This window comes from Polypterus senegalus, chromosome 12 (genome assembly GCF_016835505.1).
Source record: "Polypterus senegalus isolate Bchr_013 chromosome 12, ASM1683550v1, whole genome shotgun sequence".
Lineage (NCBI taxonomy): Eukaryota > Metazoa > Chordata > Cladistia > Polypteriformes > Polypteridae > Polypterus > Polypterus senegalus.
In genome coordinates, this window is record NC_053165.1 from 92,637,321 (window position 1) to 92,661,869 (window position 24,549).

Consider the following 24,549-nt stretch of genomic DNA (forward strand, 5'->3'; position numbering starts at 1 on the left):
TGCAATGCTTACAAGAAGTACACAGTCCCTTTAACAGTTTTCATATATTCTACGATGCAAAAGATAATTATTATTGTGCCAATATGGATTTTTATAGAAAACTTGCATGCTTAAGACAGAAACGTTTTGAAAGAGAAAATTAATGTAAGGCAGACTGGGGCAAATTAGTCATTATTTCTCTTTCAGCAAAATATAAAACCTTTAAAATTCTCTGAAAAAATGTGCAAGGTACTATATAAAACAGAGAAAAATACTTCAAATTTTGTATTTAATTCAAATATAAAAGGACAATAGGCACTCATTTTACTGTATAAGCAAACTTAAATCTCTTAGATGTAGAAAAAAGAAAAAAAAAATAGCCTGTGTACAAAAAAAATCTCAGATAACGCCCCACAACCAGAAACCTGATTGGCATAATTTCATTCTTAATCTTTTTTTATAATACATAACTGCTAAAACATTGGTGGTTAAAAAAAGAGAAGGAAAAACAAAGAACAGTGCTTATATTAATACATAACTTAAAAAGACACTGTTCTACAAAATAGATTTTTTTTAATATTTTAACTTTCAAAGTAGTTTTTAACACTTGTTTAAGAATACAGGAAATCCTTTCCTTTTCAAATGAGCACAAGTGAAAATGTCACAACTACACTAATTTTTTAGAACAGTTCCTGGAAGCTAAAGTTGTGGTCATGTTTAATTTTTACTTTGCAGGTTAAAAAGCATTACCTTTAAGGTCAAGTGTAATCGGTTCAAAGTTCAAAGCTCAGATGCAACAGAGAAGTTAAAGAATGAACACTTATGTTAACTGTAAATTGTGTTAAATGAGTTCCTAAAATAGTGTTACTTGTAAAATAGTGCTAAAATAACTAAATATTAATTTACCTGTCCACTTGATCACAATCCTTTTACCTTTTTGCCACATGGATACTGTACCCCACTGCGGCGTTACCTGACTGACGTCATCAGGCATATCGTGCCGGTTCGGCTGTGTAGCGTCATTCACTATCTGGGACAACGTTTGGTGACCAATTCACATTGTCAACACTATTGCCTAATAAGGGGTGCCCACAATTTTTCGGCTTACGAGCTATTTTTACAATGACCAGGTCGAAATGATCTGCCTACATTAAAAATGCTAATATATATATATATATATATATATATATATATATAAATATATATTAGAGGTGGGTAGTAATGAGTCACATTTACTCTGTTACATTTACCTGAGTAACTTTTTCAAAAAATTGTACTTCCAAGGGTAGTTTTACTGCACCATGCATAAAGTCTGACAGACAATTTTCAATCTGCTCTGTAGCATATGCTGTCAAGTTGTGCACACGCCTTCCATTGCGTCTCAACTGCGATTTTAGTTCCCACTCCTTTCTCTTTCTCATATTGCTTTTCAGAAGGAAGTCAGTTTCGTAGTTTTTATGAACAGTTCGAAAGTGCCTTTCCACATTTTCCTTCTTTGGAATGGCAATGATAGATTTACAGATCAGACAAACGCACTTTGATTGTGACATTGTGAGAGAAAAAAATCCTCTTTCAATTCCACATCCAGCCCATAAACAACAATTTTTTTTTTTTTTTTTAATTCTTTCTTTAGTCGATATAAATGGGAAGGCTAACTAGATCACTTAGATAGCCGGAGTTTTGCAGTAGCTCGCACGTTTGATCATGTGTGCAGGATAACCTGTGTGTTAGAAGAAAAGAGATCTTAGACTGGCCGCCCTGTATGTCAATCAAGTGGCAAATACTATAGGGAGGATATATGACGGACTAACATTTAAAATAAAAATTTTTGAATGCAACGCGATCTCCCTGCACTCCCATTCCAATCGTGATCGACGCATTGGGCACCCCTGGCTTAATTCAACTAATGGTTTAGTTTCAGATTGTTCTAAATTTTTTTTTTTTTTTTGCTTCTCACTTACACACCATTTTATTTTAGTTGAAGGCTCCATCCCACTCATGAATGTTGATATTACCCTAGAGAGGCAAAACACTTTTTTTTAAATTATTCATGATTTTTTGCAGCATTATGTTACTTCATCAACTAGATGGCAGCAGAACACTGTCTTGTGAGTAATTTGAGCTTTACACTTTAAAGTAGATCATTAAACATCACCCCAAGTCTGACTTGAAGTTAACTGCAATAACAAACAATTCAAAGCCCAAGTCATGATTTGGGTTAGCACCATGAAGGTTAAGGTGATTAACTGGTAATATCATAGCACACCTATTTCATGATTCAAATTTAAGTCAAACTGGTCAAGACCCTAGTTGTGATCATTCATCAGGTACTAGATAGGATAAATATTAGACAGACAGAACTTTTGTCACCAGGAGTAAATTTGGCTTTTTACAGAAGCTCGTTAAATAAGCAATAGGTAGAGAAGTAAATAAATAAGTACAATCACACACAGTAAACATACACCAGAATGACTATAAAGCAAGAAAATAAAAAAAAGAATAAAGTTCTGACTTGGCTGTCAGTCACAGCGAGGCATTATGCAGACTTATTGTTGGTATAAATGAGCCCTCATTAGCGTTTATGGACAGACTTTTGCTGAATGATGTGTTGGCTGAAAGTCCACAGCGCTTGTGTGTCATAGAAAGGATGTGCAGCATTATTCATAATGGCACTTAGTTTTGTCTTCATTCTTTCCTTTGCTATGACCACCAGGGGGTCCAGTGTGCATACCAAAACTGAGCTTGCCATTTTAATTAGCCTATTGATTTGGTGGAGTTCTCCTGAAGTGACGTTAACAGCTTAGCATACTACAGCGTAGAAAATTACACTGGCCAAGACAGTTATCAAAGATGTGTAGGATGTCACTCCCTACATTAAAAGAACGCAGTCTACTAAGGAAAAAAAAAACACCTGGGGCCTCATGCATAATGCCGTGCGTAGAATTCACATTATAATAAGGAGTAAGCACAAAAGCGGAAATGTGCTTGTGCTCAAAGAATGCCACGTTCTTCCGCTTCATAAATCCTGGTCAGCGTGAAAAGTAACGCATGTGCATGCGCCTGCTGCCCCGTCCCATCTCCTCCCAGAATTATTCCTCTTTGAATATGCAAATCAATATAAATAACCCTTAAGCTCAGCGTTCTGTGAAAAGGCAATGGCAAAAGCACAGGGGAAAATAGAAGTTCAACGAATACCAAGTGAAGGTAAAGGAAAACGTACTATTTGTTGGTTTAAACAGTGGAATAAACAACAAAAGGAAGTTGATCGAGTGAGAGTGTCGGAGAAACTCAAAAGCTCAAGTTAACAAAGTTGCACAGTGCCCAAAATAAAAAAGTTGTCAGATATCAAAGTCGCCGTGAAAAGGCGAGTCGTAGCCCACCGTCTGAGTGTCATATGAAAGCTTATTACGGTACAAATAAAAAAAAAAATAGGCACACAGTGGGGGAAAAAAGCACGAAATGTCAACTTTAATCTCGAAATTTCCACTTTAATCACGTAGTTTATTTTGCCATTAAAGTAGAACATCATAAAGTTCATCTTAAAATCGTTTAAACTTACTAGTTTCCCAAATCCCATTGTAACTAAAGTAGCATGTTAAATGCTTTGTTTTGTATTTGATCTTCTATATGTTCTATGTGTGTGAATCACTACGTGCTTCTGGGCTTTCTCTTCCTCCAACAGGACACAGAATCCATCACATTCGTGACATTACAGCTTTCTGAATAATTAAAATACTAAAATGTATCCGTGATATCATTTTCATGATGATAGGAGTTAAAGCATGTTATTAAACATGGGAACACGGTGGTGTAGTGATTGTGCACGACCTTCGATGAAATACTGTATTGTAGCAGTACAGTCTCTTTCAAATGTACTAACCCCCAATTCCTGTCCTTGCTTTTCTTTCTCGAAATATCTAATCGCCACACAATCAGTTCTGTAATAGACATTAAGCCATCTGTAAGCTTATAACGCAGATTCTTCAGAACTTTTAAGGAACACTGAAATATCTTTGTAGTACGTGTTTAATTATTATATCCTTCCAGTGTCACACCAGTCCCAGCAAGCATACAGCGTGAGGCAGGAACAATCCGTGAACTAACGCAGCAACACCGTGTCCTCACATGTTTAATTATTAACACTATAGATTATTTAAATGAAGTTAAACTTTTATCTGTATAATAATCATATTTTGCTGTATTTCATCTTAAAAATGATATCATCATCATATGTAAATACGTGCTTTATAAAGTGGCTCAGGTTGTGTAATATTATAACTGTATCACAAGTTTACAGTGAGGTGATTGTACTAATAAGTACAAACAGTTCTACAAGGAGCCCTTGATGGACTGATTGACTGTGTTTATAGTTCTTGGGATGAAACTGTTTCTGAACCGTGAGGTCCGTACAGGAAAGGTTTTGAAGCGTTTGCCGTGTGAGAGCAGTTCAAATAGGCAGCCTGGCTGAGGCAGCGTGTGCTTGATGCTGTATACCGATAATTCTCTTTCCGATCAGCTGCTCCGAGTGGTGCAGTGAGAGTAATATGGAAAAAGTTGATCCGCTGTGGCAACCCCTAACGGGAGCAGCCGAAAGAAGTAAAATAAGGTGCAGTGAGAGTAACAACACTAAAGCAGCTATGGTATTTAGAATAGTTTGGCCATTCCGTGGACCATTATATTGTTACAGGTTAATTACAATCAGATGCATTAAACTAATAAATAATATGGGGTTAATTTCGGGTAATCACACATGAACAGAAGCACCGCTTTGATGCTGGTGCTTCTGTTCACCATGCTGGATGCTGCCAGTCTGCAAAACCGAGCACAGAACTTGCGTACACCAGGGTATGAGCTACCGTGGAAATGTGCGTGGCTTTACGCCAAGTTTAGGTTTTATACATTACGATTTAAATGTGGACACAGGCTTACGCCACATTTTTGTGCGTACGCACCGTTTATACATGAGGCCCCTGCTCTGTCCTTTCTTATATAGTTCCTCAGTGATCCGAGACCAGTCTGCCCTGTCATTAATGTGAACTCACAAGTACTTTTTAGGAGTGGACTGCTTCAACATCCGCTCCTTGAATAGTGACTAGACATGAAAGCTCTTTAATGTTGTTGCAGTGCTACTGTGGGAAGAACACCATTTTCCAGCAGCCCTAGAGGGATTACCTGCATAGGATGACTGGAATTGAAGTATGGGCTGCTGAAGACAAAAAAGGCCAGCGGGAAAGCTGAAAAGGGGGAGCTGACAGAGCAACAGGAGGCGGTGTTTTTGTGTATCCTGTCCAACGTGTCGTTTAAAAAGTCAATTGTGCCATGTACTATTTACCGTTAGGATGAATGGACTGTTCCATGCCTGCCTGTCGTGTGTCTAGTGGTAGATACATCGATGTTTGTCTTCAAAAGGAGCACTTCTGGATATCTCACCCATTGTCGCTCAGGACTACCGTTAGGACTGTTTCACTCATTTTCTATGGAAGGAAGCAGTTCTCTGGATTCTCATCTTCACACAGTACCATTTCACCTGCTTTGGCTGTAATGGACTGTAAGGATGTTGTCTTGAGTGTTTACTGTTGTGGTTAATTGATATGTTACAACTGTGTCACCGTATGGGTAAAGGAAGGTTTGTCTGATTGTGATTGTTGTGTATTGGGTTTTCATTTAATATATTATTTATTCATTTGTTGTTTTGTGACTGTGCTTGTGAGTGTGTGGGGGTCGGACCAAGTCTGGGTTCATCCCTGGAATCTCCACCAAAAAAATTAATAAATCACAGTCTCATCGACAATGTGAATCTTAGCGGCACTGGACCAGAAAGTCAATAACCAGTTCCTTGGTTTTACTGATATTAAGATGCAGACACTTCTCTTTGCACCTAGAAGAAAACTTTTCTGCCTTACTCCTCTCCTCTGTCTCATCTCCCTTATCAACAAACATCATAAATGCAGAATCATCTGAGAATCTTTGCAAGTGACATGATCTGGTGTTATATTTAACCCTTATGGGGCTATAGTGTTGCTCACATCCACCATATCAGAGACACAATCCTTGAGTCTTACAAACTGTGGTCAGCCTGAAAGATACACAGGTGGATGAACCCATAATGGCGTTATCTCCGAGTTTAACCCTTAACAGAGATGGCTGGGTGGTATTGATGGTGCTGGAAAAAATCAAAAAACATAATCCTCACAGCGCTGCCTGCTTTGCCCAGGTGAGAATAAGTCTTGTGGAGCTGACAAATCATACATCAATCTTTGTCCAATAAGCACACTGCAGTGGGTCCAGTTCGTCTATCACAAGAGGGCTCATATAATACAGGACCACTCTCAAAAGGTCCAGAGGGAAATTTATTTGCAGCAGTAAATTACAAAAACAGAAGACATTGTTACAAAGATCCAATAGATACAACAAAGACACAACATTTCACAACCAATGTTATTGCATAAACACACACTCAAGATCAATACAAAGAAGAATAATTACTTTAATACAAAATAATAATGCAGAATTTAACATTTACCATCATTACTACAAGTAACAGAATTTAACATGCTTATAAGCTTTCAGAATAAAAGAGTTGTTAAATCTGTTACTCTTTACCTTTGAAATTTAGAGGAAAGAGGATGACTACTGTCTGACAGAACTGAGATGGCTTTCTAATTTCAGTGATAGATGTCTGGTGTGAACCACATTTTACGGCAAATTTTATGATTTTGTTAAGATGACTTATATTCTTGATGGTTTCCAAACCAACAGATAAAAGCTAATGTGACAATGGGTTCAATAAAAGATTTATAAAAAAAAAAAAAAGGCGTAGTTATGGTTTTGCTCACTTTAAAACATTTGAGTTTCCTAACAAAGTCATGACTGCCCTTTTTTTAAAACAGATTTGCGCTGTGTTAAGATCAAAGTTTAGTTTGTTATTAATGATTGTTCCCAGATATTTGCACTGCTCTATTATCTCCACGTCTCCTCTTTAATTAAGGTTGAGACAGTGAATGGTGGAGAGCACCTGAAATCATACATTTTGTCTTGGAATTATTAAGTCGTAAATTAGAGCGATCATACCATTGTGCAAATTCATTGACAATAGGTCCATGGCAGTCTTCCTTATCTTGTAGAAGACTAACAATGACAGAGTCATCTGCAATTTTCAGGATGGGTCTACCCTTGTGTAAACTCCTGCAGTTATTTGTATACAGGATAAACAAAACAGGAGATAGACAGCACCCTTGCGGAGTACCTGCAGAAGTGCAGATGTACCTAAATTACCAGAGAAATAGCCATTGACACTTACCATTTGTGTTTTGTTTGTTAAAAAGTTCAGAACCCATCCCACCAAGTTAAGGTACAAACAAAATTGCCCAATGAATTTATCAACTAAAATGTGGGGCTGGATTGTGTTACAAGTTGATGAAAAGTCTATAAACAGCAATTTTGCATGGCTATAAAAATGATATTTTTGTCAATGCCACATATTCAGAAGAGACTGAGACGGAGTTCGAAGAATAGCAATGCAGATTCCTCTCTTTCTATAGAACAGATGATAAACTCATCATCTTTAAACAGAACTGATGGGTCATGGAAATCTGCTGACCTTGTCTACATGTGCATTGCAGACTTTGAGAAGGCTTATGACTTTGTGCATTTGATTATCTTGTGGAAATGCAATTCTGTTCTAGGCTGTTAAGTTTCATGTGGCAGCACACATCAGTTTCAAATCTGTCAGTTCAGCTGAATGTGACACATTCATGCTGAGAACTATCATCTTAAAATCTGATGTCATGGATCTCTTCTGGAATAGTTGTTTGCCCACACAGAGGCCAAGTAAGATGGTGTCTTGTTCACTAATCAGGGTAAGATCTTTGCTTCTCTACACTGAGGGGAACCATTTAAAGTGGTTAGCACATTTAGTGAGGATGTCTTCTTGATGGTCCACAAAGAAATTCTACCAAGCATGGTCTACAGTGAGACAACCATTAGCCCACTTAGAACATGATAGATAATCTCACCTGGTTAATTTTGGAGCACCCAGCAATGGCCATGAAGTACCTAAAAACTTTTGATAGGTATAAGGTGGTTGGTTCAACTCAGTGTTGACACTATGACCCACACCAGAAGATCTGGAAGAAGGGTGAAATAAACTAAATGATGGCCTTTCAAACTGAAGTATATTGGGTGATCAATGTGTACTAAATTTAGAATATAGATCGTTACTCTGTGACAAGTCATTCAATCTGCACATCCATTTACTGTCTAAGCCTACTTATTCCACTACATGGGCATAGAGTGGCATAACTTACTTTCCCAGCTTTAGTAGTAAAGCAGAATCCAGCATCGGACTAATACCAGTGCATCATATCTGCTGTGTATATAATTCAACCAAGACACTACTAAATAGTAACCAACTTCATATGTACTTCTTTAAGATGTAGGCAAAAGCTTGTTTTTTCTAGAGAAAACCTTTCATGGGCGCACTAAGAGAGCAAATAACGAGGTCCTCAATGTATAATATAGACAGCTTTTAAAAATATGTTGTCATGCAGAAAGGGTATTGCAGAATTTTAAATAATTGGTCAAGAGATTTCAGGTTTATCTTCTTGCCTATTCTTATGGTTTTGACCTTTGATCAAATCTTTTGCTATCTGGCTATACAAGGTTTCTGATATGCAGTATGGCCATTTCTATTTACATGTGTTTAAAAATTTAAAAGCAAAATTATCCAATAAAGTTTGCCTTTCATTAATGATAACTACCCAGCCTTCAATTTTCAAAAACTGCTTAAACAGATATACTGTAGATATTAGGAGAAACACAGCACTCTAAAATGTAAAGACAAGTAAAAATGACATTTGACATTTCTAGTCTTCTTCACTGCTTCCTCCTAATTAAACTTCCCACTTTTAAATATTGTGTTTAAAAGTAAATATTGCAACCAGTTTTATAAGTCAATTAAGATTACAGTCAAATATTTAACAAATAACAGTAAATGTACAAAAATGTAAATAAAGAGTATACAGTAATGTCAACAGGACTCCAGCTCAAAAAGGGCAAGACAAATACAGAAGGTAAGGTGTCGCCGAATAAGTCAATATTAGTCACAAAATGCATTTCCAGAAGGATCAATCATTTAGGTCTAGATTTTACATCTCAAACTACAAGGGTTTAACAAACTAAAAAGCTAAACATGAGACACTAGAGATAAACAACAATCTCTAGAAATTAAGCAGAAAAAAATACAGAAAATGGAGAAGTTTGCTTGTAAAGGATCTGAAATTAACATTTTGACAGTATATATAGGGCAGGGTTTTATAGGAAGATACTAAGCTCTTAAAAGGAAGATTTTAAAGCTACCAGGCAGTGAGCTGGACTGTAACATGGTCAAGACACATGGTATGTGTTGAGCATCTTGGCAGTTTGAACCAATTGGGTTTCTTTTAAGTACTTCTTGTGGGAGGACCAATGAACAGAAATATTATAATTAAAAAGTAGTTTTTTTCCCCACTTAACTGCCAGCCCATAGCTAATGCCTGGTTGTCTACTATCTTACGTTATGGCACCAAAAAAAAAAAAAACAGTGGCTTGGGAAGGCCCTGTTACATACTCATTCAGTTGCCAAGTAAACGGCAACAGTTGGTATGTAGGGCACTCTTTTCTTTCTAGTTCTCTTTCCAACCAATTTAATAATCAGGAGCAAATTCCTCTCTGTATTAGTTCTCCTAGTTTAAACAAACATGCTCTTTTGTGTCATTTCTGAATATTATGTGTCATTATAAAGAAACCAATATCTGTATTTGATTTACTTTTCTATCAAAATTACCAAAGATTCAAAAATATTTTCTTCTAAAGAAAAAAAGTTAGTTTTTTTTTTTCCCCCCAAGATTAGTTACAATGTTGCATTATTATTTGATGATGTTCAAGGAGAGAAGACATCTGACAGATACAGATGTGAAAAGATGGGAATTCACCATCAAGAGACACCAGTGCAACTGTGTGTCCTGTAGGCACTGATAATGTAACATTCATTTGCATTTTTGTTCTTATCAAGTTGCCAGTTTAAAATTACCGGCTCTGAAAATAAAAATATAGCCACCCTTTTCCAAGCAACATTTTCAAACTCACACTGACCTCTCTACCACTCATGAACAAGACATGAAAGTACTTGGCCTACTCTAATTGGAGGAGTCACTCTGTCTTTACCTGCTGGGAACAAGTCATGACCATGCTGTTAGATGTGAAGGTACTCGTTCTTATCCTAACTACATGGTCCAAATTTATAAATGACAAAACCAAATCAGTACCTATTTGACAGAACAAAAGAAGTGTAATGGTGATGATACAAATAAGCGTTACACGCAGGTGACTAAAAGGTGGGTAGTGCATTGCAAAGTGAACAGACCATGTCAGGTTTTGTCAATAGTCTCATTATTCTCAATAATAGTTTCAAAAAAACATTTCAAATACATCAGATATTTTGCATTACTCCTGTTATTTGAACCTTTTTTTTCTAAAATGCCACAATACCATAGATTGTTGAACTTTTCTCCACTTGAAATGTAAATACTGGCAGACCAGAAGTAACTGGAAAACTGTAATCATTTTTTAAATTTTAAATATTTTTTAAAAGGGAAGTGTTAGATTTTCTTCTATTTAAAAAAAATGGATTCTTACATTCACTTAAAGTTCCCATGAATTGAGTTTGTTCAAAATCAACAATGTTCCAGCATTTCTCGACTAATAGTGAAATTTGAAGGCCAGTCTGCCTCTCCTTATATTTCACAGGGTCTAGGGATGTCTGTCTCTGTTAGTTATGCTCTGTGTTCAATATATAAAAAGGATGCTTTTTTGGGCCAACTAGGCTAGTGAGGATCTCTCTAGAGGAGTTTGTCCGAATTTCTAACATAGGTTGTATAAATTAGAAAAGTATTTTAGTTTAATCTATACATCAGTCATGTCAAAAAACATCATTGTGATTAAACACTGGAAAACTGCTTTTCATTTACCAACACGTTTCAGAGAAGAGCCAAGCAAAATGACACCTTTTATTGGCTAACTACAAAGATTACAATATGCAAGCTTTCGAGGCAATTCAGGCCCCTTCTTCAGGCAAGATGGCTAACACGGTACAACACCCTAGTACTACCAACATGTTTCAGAAACACTACGTTATGACCAGAACATAAAAGGACAATTACTAAATAGGCAGGATACAGTTGAACAAAGGACCAGTGGAGTGAAACCAGGAAAATTAAATTTAAACTTGTCTGTTTCACAGTGTATAAAGAGTTTAGTGTTTACTATCCTGTTGCAATTGCCTAAAAGAAGCAGCCCAATACATGGCACATCGAAGATGAAATGTGGCCTGTCAGGAAAGGAAGAATGCACGGTGCATAGTGCCATGCAGTCGTTCATCTGCATTTTAACATTTTAAACATATAAAATTTAACCAGTGAAAGATGAAAACAAAGGGCAGATCAAAGTTGTACATATGCTCTTTGAAATACAAATTATTAGGACTTCAGAACAAATATACAAACACATTAACATTCAACACGCAAACATGCAATAAACCCTAAATTTGTTAATCAATTGCTAACTTGTTAATATCTTACTAGTATTCTTAAATAATTCTCAACATGTTTTTATAAAAGGGAAGCTGAATGAATGCACTGTTTCTTTTAATGTGTTTTGCTCCTAATAATGTTTAAAACCAACAAACTTTTTCAAAAGCGAGGACTTAAATTTTCATTTATCTACTGATCTACATTTTATGTTGAATTATTTGACAGCAAAAGAACACATTGTGTAATTACTTAGGAGTCTCACCATGAAGTACAAGTGATTACACACTAACTTCTAAACAAAGGGATGAATGTAATGAAAACTTGCAGCCTCGAAAGGAATACCAAGTAAACACTGTATAAGTAATGATTCACTAGTTTATGGGTGTTTAAAAATAGATAAGTAAAATTAAGTGTAACAGCACAAAATCTGCCAGAGATGTGGGAGGGGTTGTTGAATGTGCATTTGGAACGCAAGACAGAATGAGCTCAGCATTTCCTGAGGTCAGAATAGCTTCTCTGAATAAACATGATTTAGACAGCAGCACACTGTCTGATTGCAGGGATGCAACACCAAACTAAAAACAGCGGCCTAAGGAACAGTGTCAAATAAAGAACAGTAAAAAAGTACAGCCTATAACAAAAAAAAATTCTGCAGCTAAGGAACCCAAGAGGAATGGAACTGAATACAAGAAATAGACTTACTTGCAGTCCTGGTCCTCTTTCGTCCCTCGTTTTGGGTTAAATTTCTTTACTAAACTCCTAGAATCAAACAGACAGAAAGCAAAAAATTACTCATGAGGTCAACGTTTACATGAAAAAGTTTAAAGTTGTCATGTATTCTGTTATAGTTACATCAATGGAGAAATATGTAAAAAACTGTAAATCAAAAATTGCATGAAAAGGAAAAACAAGAATACAAAATTGGATCTTTAGTAACCTGACTTTTACTTCATTCCACTTAATTAAAAGAGTAGCATAAACAGTACATTTAATGGTGACTGCAGGTGTACTCCAGGGGACTGAAGCTACAAGAAATAAACAACGTGAGATTTATATATGAAATGCGGTGGGCAAAAGTAGGCTTACAGTTGTGAGTATGCAAAACACAGAGTTTATTTTTGTATTAAGTGCACTGTGCTATTGTGACATTCTTTTGATTTAATAAAGTTAATAAAGCTATTGTAATAATCATAACCTGCATAACCTGTCCTTTTTCCATACAAACAACTGTAAACCTACTCTTGCCCACCCTGTATATGTGTGTGTATATAAAATACTAATCAAAACAAAGAGTCATCACAGAGATATTAGCTTGCCTGTATTTGCAGATCCAATTAAGAGAAATCATCAAAAAGTGGTGATCTTGTACATATTATTTTCAATTTAATATCCTAGCTGAACAGAGTTAAAAAGTATCAGTTTTAAACATTTTCCATTACTGTTAAATTCTTTTAGCAACCTCTGTGACCTCTGCTTCCAAATGTAATAATAATATGAGATACAATTTCCTGACTGCTCTAAAACTGCAATGGGGAGAAGACATTCTTTACATAAACAGAATGTCCTTTTTTTAACAACTGCATCTAATCCTTTTAAAAATATACAATATAAACTGGGCGGCACGGTGGCGCAGTGGTAGTGCTGCTGCCTCGCAGTAAGGAGACCTGGGTTCGCTTCCGGGTCCTACCTTCGTGGAGTTTGCATGTTCTCCTCGTGTCTGCGTGGGTTTCCTCCCACAGTCCTAAGACATGCAGGTTAGGTGTATTGGCAATCCTAAATTGTCCCTAGTATGTGCTTGGTGTGTGGGTGTGTGTGCCCTGCAGTGGGCTGGCACCCTGCCCGGGGATTTGTTCCTGCCTTGCGCCCTGTGTTGGCTGGGATTGGCTCCAGCAGAACCCCGTGACCCTGTATAAGGATTTAGTGGGTTGGATAATGGATGGATGGATGGATACTAAAAACTGGAAATTAACACCCAGTACTTCTACAATCATTATTCATTCTGCTCGCAAAGCTTTAAAGTGTTAAAACAGTGTGTTACTTTGTTTTATACACTATTTCAGACAAAAACTTCCACCAATAAGATAAAGCAGCATCAACAATTTTAAGTACACAGTTACAAAAGACCATTTGGACATTCACCTTTACATTTTTAATGACTTTCTTAAAAGCAAGATTGTTTCAGGGCTGGAGTCTATGCTGCCCATATTTGATGTCTAGTATGAATGAAGGATGGAATGTCAGTTCTTTTCAGAGTACATTAACTAACAGAGTGTTGATTTATGAGTCATGTAACCTGTCAAAGAAGGCGGTTGCTTAATCTGTGCACTTTATTCTGCGCCCCCAGTTTCAGAAGTTGCTCAGTTTCCTCCATCATTTAAAGTTATAATAAACTAAAGTGTTTTGTTTCTCTCACTGTGTGGGACTAATGAGACATAGCTAACTAATCTCGCTGTACTCATTCTAAAGCTATGAACCTGCCAAGAAAGACAACATGCTATTCACAAAAGAAAAGATTCTATAAATGAGGGCATATGTATGGGTTGAAGAGTTCTAGGTTGCAACACCCATCACTTCTGAATAACACAACACAAACTGTTGATCTCATTTTGTTCTTAATTAAGGTTTTGAATTTAAATCCTTTGGTATAAGAATGTTTCTTTATTGATCGCCCTCAGAAGGTGCAATATAGGATTGAGAATATTTTTTACCTTCAGTGATATGGTACCTGATTTGACCCAAATCAGATTAGAAATGCTGTGATATTAAGATAAAAATGCATACCTTGAACACCTCTTTGTTTAGTAATTCAAAATTCCACAAGCAAGTCAGCACTTAGCAATTCTCTGCTAAGTTAAAAGAATGTGTGTCCTTTAACTATGGAAGCACACATGATCCTGCAGTTGTACACTTAGCTGTGAAGGGCATTACCAGAGATAATTTGTTTGACTTTGCATCCCACATTGCCTACGTATGACTTTGTGGCTGGCAAAACACATCAAATGGGACAACCAATCAAAAAGTAAACAAAGGCCTTACAACCACCTCAAATAAAATGCAAGGATTTTGTTTAGTTATGTTTACACAAGAAAACATGAATTGACCCCTCAACTCCATCCATACAGGCAAGAACAAAAAGGACATTGAGACAACTGACTACAGTTTCACAAGAACAGAACATTTTACAACATTTAAAACAATCTTTTGATAATTATTTCTCCTAAATGACAAAGGTTTCTCCTAGATATCTTGGCCATACTATATGCCTAATCACTTTGTCACATTTATGTTAAAAAGCCTAATAGTACTGAGGAGAAAGGAGATCCTGGAGTGGTTTAGGTGGGGTTGCTGGGGCATTTAAGTCGAACATCCTTCCAGAGTTACTAAAGGTAAGTGCTACATATAATGGATCCCTGAAATCAGATGAAATGGTTTCTAGTTTCTTCATTATTTCCTCCCTGTTCACAAATATCAAGTCATTCACGTCAGCTTCAATACTTCTGTTTGACTGTCTAGTAACCTATGTTTGAGAGCCCTTGATCTTGATTTGACAGACCATTAAACAAGGCAATGGAGCTGGAGAGAACGACAAACTGGATAATGCTGTCATAAAGGACACCAATAGGTTCCTGTAAACATCAAAATGTTTTGCCTGGTAAAAATAATGTTTATATAATATGTATTTTTTATCAATTGATCTATTTAAATAAATATGTGAGCTACTAGATATTTGAACATGGGAAGGATACTATATAAATAAAATACATTACTATTATTAATTGTATTTATGTTGAGTTACTATTTGCATTTCCACTCCCAGCAGTATGACAGTTTTCTCTCAATCATCATTCTCTGAATATAAAAAACTAATGATATGATTTTTGGCTTTTGTAAAGAGAATACTGTGTTTACTCCTCAAACAATTCACCTGCTTTAAGTAAAGACCTTCATCCTCCCCAAACTGAAGTCCTGTGACCAGTGTCATCAGAATACTTGATAATGGAACAATGGCCATTGTTCTTTCTCAGGTCAGTGTAAACAGCAACTGAGCCAGAACTTAACCTTGGGGAGCCCCTGTGTTTGACTGAATGACCTTTGAAAAGGTGTTATGTACCTATCTGCAAAAGTTTAAAAAAAAATTATTTATAATATCATACATCAGTTAACTTTCATTTTTTTGAATTTATTAATAAATATATGAGGCGTAGATCGCATTTAAGGCAGAAGAAGCACTCAGAAATAATATTCTGGCATAGAAACAAGGCTTATCAAGGAAAGAGGAGATACAATGTATGATAACCAGCAGGATGTTCCCTACATTTCCATTTGCACACTAAAGGAAATTGGTGGTTATCTCGAAAGGGTTTTGCCCATGTCATTAAAATATTCTTACAAAAATTTCAAAGCAATTCACTGGAATGAAGATGATGGCTTTCAGCTAACAGTCATTCATACTCTTTGGTTTGGAAGCCTTGGGAACTTCAGTAAGGATTATCTGTTCACAGATTTTATACAATTTTACACTTCAGAGTCGAGTTTAAAAGGAAACGAAAATCTGTAAAGAGCTGATCTAAAAGGGGCCTCGGGAGTGGTTCAGATAGGTCATTTGTTTCTAATGTCCTTTTTTGGTTTTTACCCGGTACAGAAATGCTGGGTTTCATGACAGAAATGCTTCTGGAATTTCTCCAAATCACCTCCTTTATTTGACTGTTCTGGATAATAAAATGATTGTTTTCAAGTCTTTGAATAAAATACACATAGTTCAAAAGCAGAGAGTTCAAGGTCCTTGCCTGCTGGAAACATCACCTTTATTTTTGTACTTAATTCTGTGATAGCTTTCAGGCTGTTCTAGGCCAGCTTTTGATCGTTAACCTTAAAACTGTGTCATAACATTATTTTCTGTGCTATAGATTGTTAAACTTTGTTAATTTTTTCACTGAATTTCATAGATTGTTTTTAGAGTTTTCCATTAACTGCATAGATTTTGAATGTCAGAGATCAAAAATATTTTCTATGCATCTTTTAGTGATTATATTAAGTTTTTGCTGTGTTAATAACTGCCCAGCATTAATCCATTGCTTTTTTATGTTTTTAGCTATGCGCCATCCACACCTGCTCAAAGTGCTCTATTCTGCAGTCACCTAGTGTACTGGAGGAAATAAGGAGGACTAGGAAACCTTATTATCAAATGTTCTAAACTGTATCAGCTATGCCCAGTGGAGGGTGGGCAACCAGCTGGTCTAGGTCATTCTGACTTTCATGATGCAAAAAGTGGATTACCATTAGGTTTAACTATTTGATTTGCTCGTTTCTTTGCTGTTCCTGCTCAATGGGTTGCCATGTACATATGCCAAGGTAAAATGTAGATATATATACCATATATATTTATTTTTATATATATTAATTAGATCTGGTTGTTTGATTGTCAACCATAATGTATAAATATTTTAATTAGAAAACCTTTTTCTGACAAGAGTAAAGGTTTGTTCTGCACTTTTTGCTTATTAATACCTGGTTGATTTTGTATTTAGTATACTTACACTTATTAGAAATGATTTTGTTGATTAATATGTGGAAAGCACCTTGAGTTGCAGGTAAAATGTATGAAGATATTATTATTATTACTTTCATAATAATCATCATCAAACACTTATCATAATAATAATTTTTATTTATATAGTGTCTTTCTCAAACAAAAGCACAATATTAAAAAATAAGAAACCAGAAGCAAATATTAACAACAAAATAGAACAAACAAAAACAAACACTAAATATTACTGACTTTTGTTATTATGCAATGCCATCTAGTTTATTTCTGGGAACCACTAATTTCACTATAACATGAGTCTTGAGCATTGTGCCTGGTGTCGTTATCAATATTTGAACTATATTTCAGGTTCCCTGTTGTTTAAATTTGTGAACAAAATCTCAGAAAGAAAATAATGTGGTGTCTGATTTGGGCATTCTCTCAGTATAAAAAACTTTAGCTAAATGTTCCTTCAAAAAAAAAAAAAACATATATTGATTGTAGGTGCTTCGGTAATCTGTCTTTTTAGTGTTGAATTTGACTTGTCTTTTGACTATGTTTATGTGTCCTTCAGGTCCTTCATCTAAAAATAATCTCTGCATTTCAAATAAAATGGTTTTTTTTTTGCAGTTTAAGAAGTTCTGTTTTTTTCTTTTATACACCGTTATTGTCAAGCTTGGATCACAGATTTCAGGTCCAGTCTCAAGACTTAATTCAGAATAGGAGCTGTTATGAGTCACGGCAGGGACAATCGACCTGCTTTAGCTCCCTTTTTCAGATAAGAAGAACACCAGTGGCTTGAAATCACTGATGTGGTCTGGAGAAGACAAGCCAGGAGATGGTGAAGAAGAGCAAATCAAAGCCCGGTGTTAAATGTTAAACATTGTGTGACAAGCACGGTACACAGCAACCCTGATTCTGCAGGACACAACTGATTGCTTTGCCTTTGGTTTACTATTTACCAGACGCAGCAGAGCAGCTACAGATCTGTCTTTGCACCGCTGCCATTAGACTTGGAGAATCACCAGTGGTCCCCAGTTACAATACTACACGTATTTTCCACATAATCATTATTCCGAAATACCTTTATGGTTCTGTGAGTTTCGTTATAACAGGATTCCAAATGTGTATATACAAAAATATCCCATGCCTGTGAAGACATAAGTGCAGGAGAAACATTGCTCTATATTTAATGCAAACTATTTATCCCATTTCTGTTTTCTCCAATAGTGATATCATTACACCATATTTTGTTGACATATAGACAAAGCCTACCACTGATCTCCTGATCATTAGCAGAGTCCCCATCTTGCCAATCAAAGACAAATCAGTCAATTTCAATATTTTTATTTGTGTCAGTATTACTAAACCAAATTTTAGTAAAGCATTTTAGACAGTGCCTAGACTTTTCATTGAGTCCAAAAATCCTAATAATCCTGAAATTGAATTACAGATAGACCAAATGTATTAATAAACAATATTGTAGTTGGCCCACTATTTTAGAATAAACCAAGTTTGATTTCTCATGTGTCAAGCCACATTGCAAAAGCTTGCCAAGGAGGTAATCACCCTACAACAAAAGATCAATAAGCAAATTTACACTAAGCCTTCTGGCACAATCATTTCTTCCAGCTGATATTCATAAAACAGAAAAAGGTGTGCAAAAACTGTATGTTTCAGGATGGCTGGAACATAGCCTTTGTTACAAAAAATGTGATCTTGTGCATCAAAACTGTTACATCACCATTTTAGGTTTTCCAGTTGCAGAAATAACAAATTGCACTCCATACAGCTTTGACATCTGCCTTCAGTGGGCATAATTTAACATTTTCTACACATGCATGACTGTTTCAAGTCCTCATCAGTGTAGTGTGTCTATATATATATATATATTGTAAGATACGGCCGGCTATGTACCCCGGCCAATACCTCCAGGCCGCCAGATGGAGCCCTCCTTGCAACGTAGAGGTGCCCTACTGGATACCATGGGGGCCGCCAGGAGTCGCTGCAGGGAGGCCCAGGGACTATTTTCCCTACACTCGAAGTCGTCCCACTCACATGGACAGAAGAAATGACGTGCTTCCGGGATGAAGAAAAAGAGAAGTTTTACCTGACCCGGAAGTGATAGAAAATCACATGGACTGAGGGACAAACACTTCCGGGTCAAGGAGTATAAAGGACTATGGGAAATCCCAGACGGACGAACTAAGTTGGGAGGCAGGGTGGCTAAGCGTCTGGGAGTGGAGGATTGGTTATTTGTGATTGTTTATTGAGAATTGTGGAGAGGAGCGTGCTTTGTGCACATTATTATTAGAATAAATATCATTATTGGACTTTTACCTGGTGTCTGACGTATAGTCTGAGGGTACAAGGGTGCGAGGAAAGCACTTAATCTATTACTATATATATATATATATATATATATATATATATATATATATATATATATATATATATTTATTATTACATTAATATATATTATAGTTAATGCTCAGGAAGGAGACTGAATGTTCTTCACTGTCATATAAAAGTTGGCCACACTAGTGCTATAAGTCCCACATGCTTGTAAGATCTGAAAGAAAAAAAGGAAAGAAATTCTTTGTGTCTGTCAACAGCTGAGAATGATGAGGAAACCATGGTATCCTTCAGTAACTGCAGTGTCTTAAAAACAATATATTTTATTCCATTCCACTGCTGAAAACAACTGGAATAATGTTTTTAATTTATGTAAAATGTCATCTGAAAACCAAATACAAATAATATTCCCTGCTATGGACATTTTTTGGTTGGTCTTTTTAAGTTTATTCTAAGTATAAGTTGTGAACGTTACCCGGGCACAGACAGGCAGACATGTTTTTCCACCACCACACGTTTATTTACAGTTACTATTTACAACATTTACAAGTGCACACACCTGTGTTTGACACCCCTGCACTGAAGGCTGCATACCATATACTCCTCATTAACTAGTAATTACCTATATTTAAATATTACAAATCTGCAAACTCTGTGTTTAAAACTAGTATGTTAATGAAAAGAAAAGAACTGCATTTTTTAAAAGTATAGCAAATTAAGTGTGGGCTACAGATAAATAACCTGAGTGGGACCCAACATCAAACTTATCCATGCAGGGCACTAGTTGACTGTGAGGACAGGTAGACAAGGAGCAGACAGTTAAGAAAAAATACATGATGTTTTTACCCATTACCCTTTGCAGCAAAATGTAAATATTTGTGATATAAACTATATTTTTCATTAGCCTTACTAATTTTAAGATATGTAAAATGAGCACAGCTGAGATTGAAAAGGCCCTTTAAAACAGTGATTTTAAAGTCATCACAATAACAAAAAGAAAATCAGAAATCTGGCACTCATTTTCCATTGTCACTAATGATAAAGGAAACACGCTTTTGCTTGATGTGATGGATACTCAACAGGTTTAGCATAAAGCAACAGTAAGTCAGGGATTTCAGGTTAATATTCAAGGGGCTTAAAATCTGCTATTACTACAATTGCCAATCCAAGAGCAATGCAGCCAGGTAGAGAACTGTGTCCCAAAATGACTCGTGAAAACATGCATTTTTCCTCCACATTAATTACATTTTGCAGTGTTAATTGCTTTTTTTAATCTAAAAAACTTCCTAACAGCAGATGGAACCTAATTTGAATCTGAGGTTTGTTCGGAGAGGCAGTAAGGCAAATCTGAAGTTCTGTAGGCAGAGAACTGAATTTGATCCAAGCAAAATTTATATAAAAGAGTTGACGTGCAAATCAGTGAAAAGATAAATGTTATATATCTGTCATATGTAAAATGAAAGAAGAATCTGAATGTATTACCAACCCCTTCACAGCAGTTAAAATTACAAAAATTAATTTATCCTTATTTTCATATTACATTTTAAATTTATTTTATGCTAATATTTTTGTTTCATCATCAGTGGAGAGTTTACTTGATTACTCCATGCAACAGCATAAAAACTATTAACAATTTTCACAACATCCAAACGTACATTTTTGTGCAGCCCACTAATTTGTAAAAATGATTATTATGCACTTTACTGTATATCCTGTATATCATAGAGATCCAAAAGATGACAGAGTGTGGATTGTAGTAACACAAAGCTGGGAGGTGAGATTTGAAATATTGAACTTAACTTAAAATAGTAAATGGGTTAGTAAATCAAATGAAGATATATTATGACTTCCAATTTGAATGTAAAGCCACATATAAATCAGACTGGTATGTGAACAGATCATCATTTTGCTCAGCCGTGTCCTCATTTCTACAGCAAAAAAAAAAGTCTCAAGCTCTTCCACCATTACATACTCTTCTCTTCTTTGTATGACAAGATGAGTCATATAACTTACTGACTGACATTAAGCCACCCTACAGTTCTGCAACTTTTTGGATGTTAGAACATCAGTTTTGTACCTATGGGAATGCAAATGAGTAGTATCATTATATAACTAGCATTTGTCTAGTTAATATTTATATAAAAAAAAGCCCAAGTATGGTAACTTATAGTTGCAGCATATAGGGAACTAGCACAAACATAAAACAAAGCTTTTAAAGATGCCTTCTGTTTATCTGAGGTCTGGTTGGGACAAAACTTTTAATGCCTTAACAACATGGCTGATGACAAGGTTCATATTTTCATTTGTGCCAATAATTTGGGATAAAATTAATAAAGATTAATGTCAATTAATGAAATTCTTATATTGGTGTATCCAGAACGGACTAGATGGGCTAGTCTTCTCTCCCTCTGAACATCAATGAGCGTTTGGATGCCCATGATTCTGTTGCCGGTTTACTAGTTGTCCTTCCTTGGACCACTTTTGATAAATACTAACCAATGTATGCCAGAGACATTTAACAAGACCTGCCGTTTTAGAGAGGTTATGACCCAGTCGTGCAGCCATCACAATTTGTCTCTTTTCAAAATCACTTAGATCCTTACAGTTGCACATTTTTCCTGCTTTGAACATGTCACCTTCAAGAACTGACTGTTCACTTGCTGCCTAACATATCCTATACCTTGACATGTGCCATTGTAATGAGATCCTAATTGTTATTTACTTCACCAGTCAGTTGTTTCAATATTGTGGAGGACTGCTTATTTAAAACAAGCACTACGTTTTGTATAACTTTACAATGAAAGCTACCAGACAGGATTATTGTGGGGTCTTCATTTCTATATAAAAAAAAGGAAAGGTCACAGTCCAGCATTCTATCACTGATTTTGATGGACAAATCTTCATAGCTTCAAAGCCAAAATCTAATTTTGGCTTTAGCCCAAGGTGATAATGATGCACAAAAAAAACCCTTTATGTACAATTATGCCAAACTTCTCATTTCCAGCACAAACCCACTTTTGAACTCTATTATCCTTCATAAAAATGTTGCTTTGTCAATGATACTAGTATTCTAGACTGATGCACATGACACACCAAGAAGCCATTAGTGCTTTGCTTTCACAATGTCTGGTCAATATTGCTGTAACACTTTTATACTGTGTATGCTACAGAATGTTTAAGGGAACCAAGCTATATTTGAATGATAACTGTGACCAAATGAATGAAGGAAAACATAAGTACCAAAATCACTTTGGTTTTTTTATTGTGATCAGTAACTGATCACAGTACTCAGCTCAGAGAGTTAGTAAGCAACAGTTCTACAAGAGACGACTGAGTCTAGACCTTCCTGCTTCCTATCACTGACACGCCCAGGCAGCTGACATGTCCCATTATCCAGTTTTACTTAGTACAACATTCCTTCCGCTTTTACCCAAGCACTTTGCTTCCAAGGCTGATGTAGTTGACAGTTCTATTTATATTCTCAACTAGCCAAACATCTTCCTATGTTCAGTGTTACAGTACCAATCAGGCTCCCAGAATGCTATGCAAGCTATTCAATTAATGATTCTGGGTCAGGGATAAAGCCGACATTAGATGAGAGCACAGTAAAAAGTTTTGCAATGTCTGGATAAAATAACTGTCAGGAAAAATTACTTGAACAAGAAACAAAAAACACACCAAACCTGAAATGTTAGTATGGAATTATCTAAGCAACAGGTCCTCCTCACAATTCTATTCAGTTTGGAATTATATTCCCAAATAATATTAAGTTTTTGCAATTTTATAGCCCAAGAGGACAAGTTACTCAACTTTTTTCATAGACTAGCCTGTTATTTAATTTAAATATGCTATTCTTTGCTTATATGTGTTAAATAAATATTTAACAAAATGACTTAAATGTGACACTATAAACATTTCATTGATGGATCTGAAAGTAATATCTTTAAAGCATTCTGAGTAGTGACAAAAGCAACATATAGATGTAATGTCTTCTGCATCTTATTGGTCCTATGAGAGGGCAGCATGGTAGACTCAGTGCCCTGGTTTTGAATCCAGTCCCATGTGTCTTTGTGGGTCTTCTTCTGGGCACTCCAGGTTTCCATCCACATTTCCAAAGATCTGCAGATGAAATTATCTGGCAACTCTAAATTGGCCCCAAGTGAGTATCCCTGTGAAAGGACTGGCACCCTTCCCTGGGTTAGCTCCTGCTTTGTGCTCATTTTTTTCTGGGAAAGGCCTCAAAACCATATGACCCCAAATTGGATTTAGCAGGTCTGAAAATGTTAAGTTTGTTATGTTGTCCTATGAGAGTTAGTACATTACTGAGATGTCATGATGCCTGTGTGTTGCCAGTATAGTTCATTTTCTAAGAACAATCTTATTTTATCTGGCAAATGCAGATAGTAATATTGTATACAGCAACATTTAAAAAAAAATACATAGTTAAATATGAAATTCTGAATATGCCACAAACTTGCCTCAAATCCAAAGAATTTTAAACCATAAAATGTACATGTCAAAGTTTGCAGACCACCTATTCATTGTTAATGAAACAAAAGTTTAACCGGCAGAATTGGTTGCACAGCAAAAAAACAAACCATGGATTTCAGTTCATTGCAGAGCATATATACACACACATATCTAAACTCACTCATTTCAAGAGTCACCAGGGAATACAAAATACACATTTTAAGATGTGTGAGAAGATAGAACACCCTGACAAACTTCTCACCAGGGTCCCTGTTGGACAACGGCACTTATTACCATCCTACAGCGGTACACAGGAACAGTAACATTTAACAATCAATACATATAATACATAAAATGAAAATAAATAAATAGAATATGGATTGAAATTATGGGTTCTTTCTGGAAGAGAATACAGAATGCAAAAATCTCCCAAGTTGGGTAAGCAGGTTACTTCTTACATAAAGTAAAGGATTAGCATGCAGCATACCATAGTGGTTAAGGTTTTGGACTTAAAACCCTGAGGATGTGGGTTCAAATCCTGCTACTAACACTGTGTGACCATGAGCAAGTCACTTCATCTTCCTGTGCTCCAACTGGAAAAACAAAAGAAATGCAACCAATTGTGTCTCTCAAATGTTTTAAGCTGTCTTGGAC

General features: G+C 35.9%; 1 protein-coding gene across 2 annotated transcripts in view; it reads right to left on the minus strand.

Annotated features, from left to right (window-relative positions):
* Positions 1-24,549, minus strand: part of LOC120541361 (cdc42-interacting protein 4 homolog) — a 158,419-nt gene that overhangs the window by 35,946 nt on the left and 97,924 nt on the right. For both annotated transcript variants that reach the window (XM_039772910.1, XM_039772911.1), the window contains exon 3: positions 12,249-12,305. In XM_039772910.1, the coding sequence (XP_039628844.1) occupies positions 12,249-12,305 (57 nt within the window). The remainder of the gene's footprint in view (positions 1-12,248; positions 12,306-24,549) is intronic.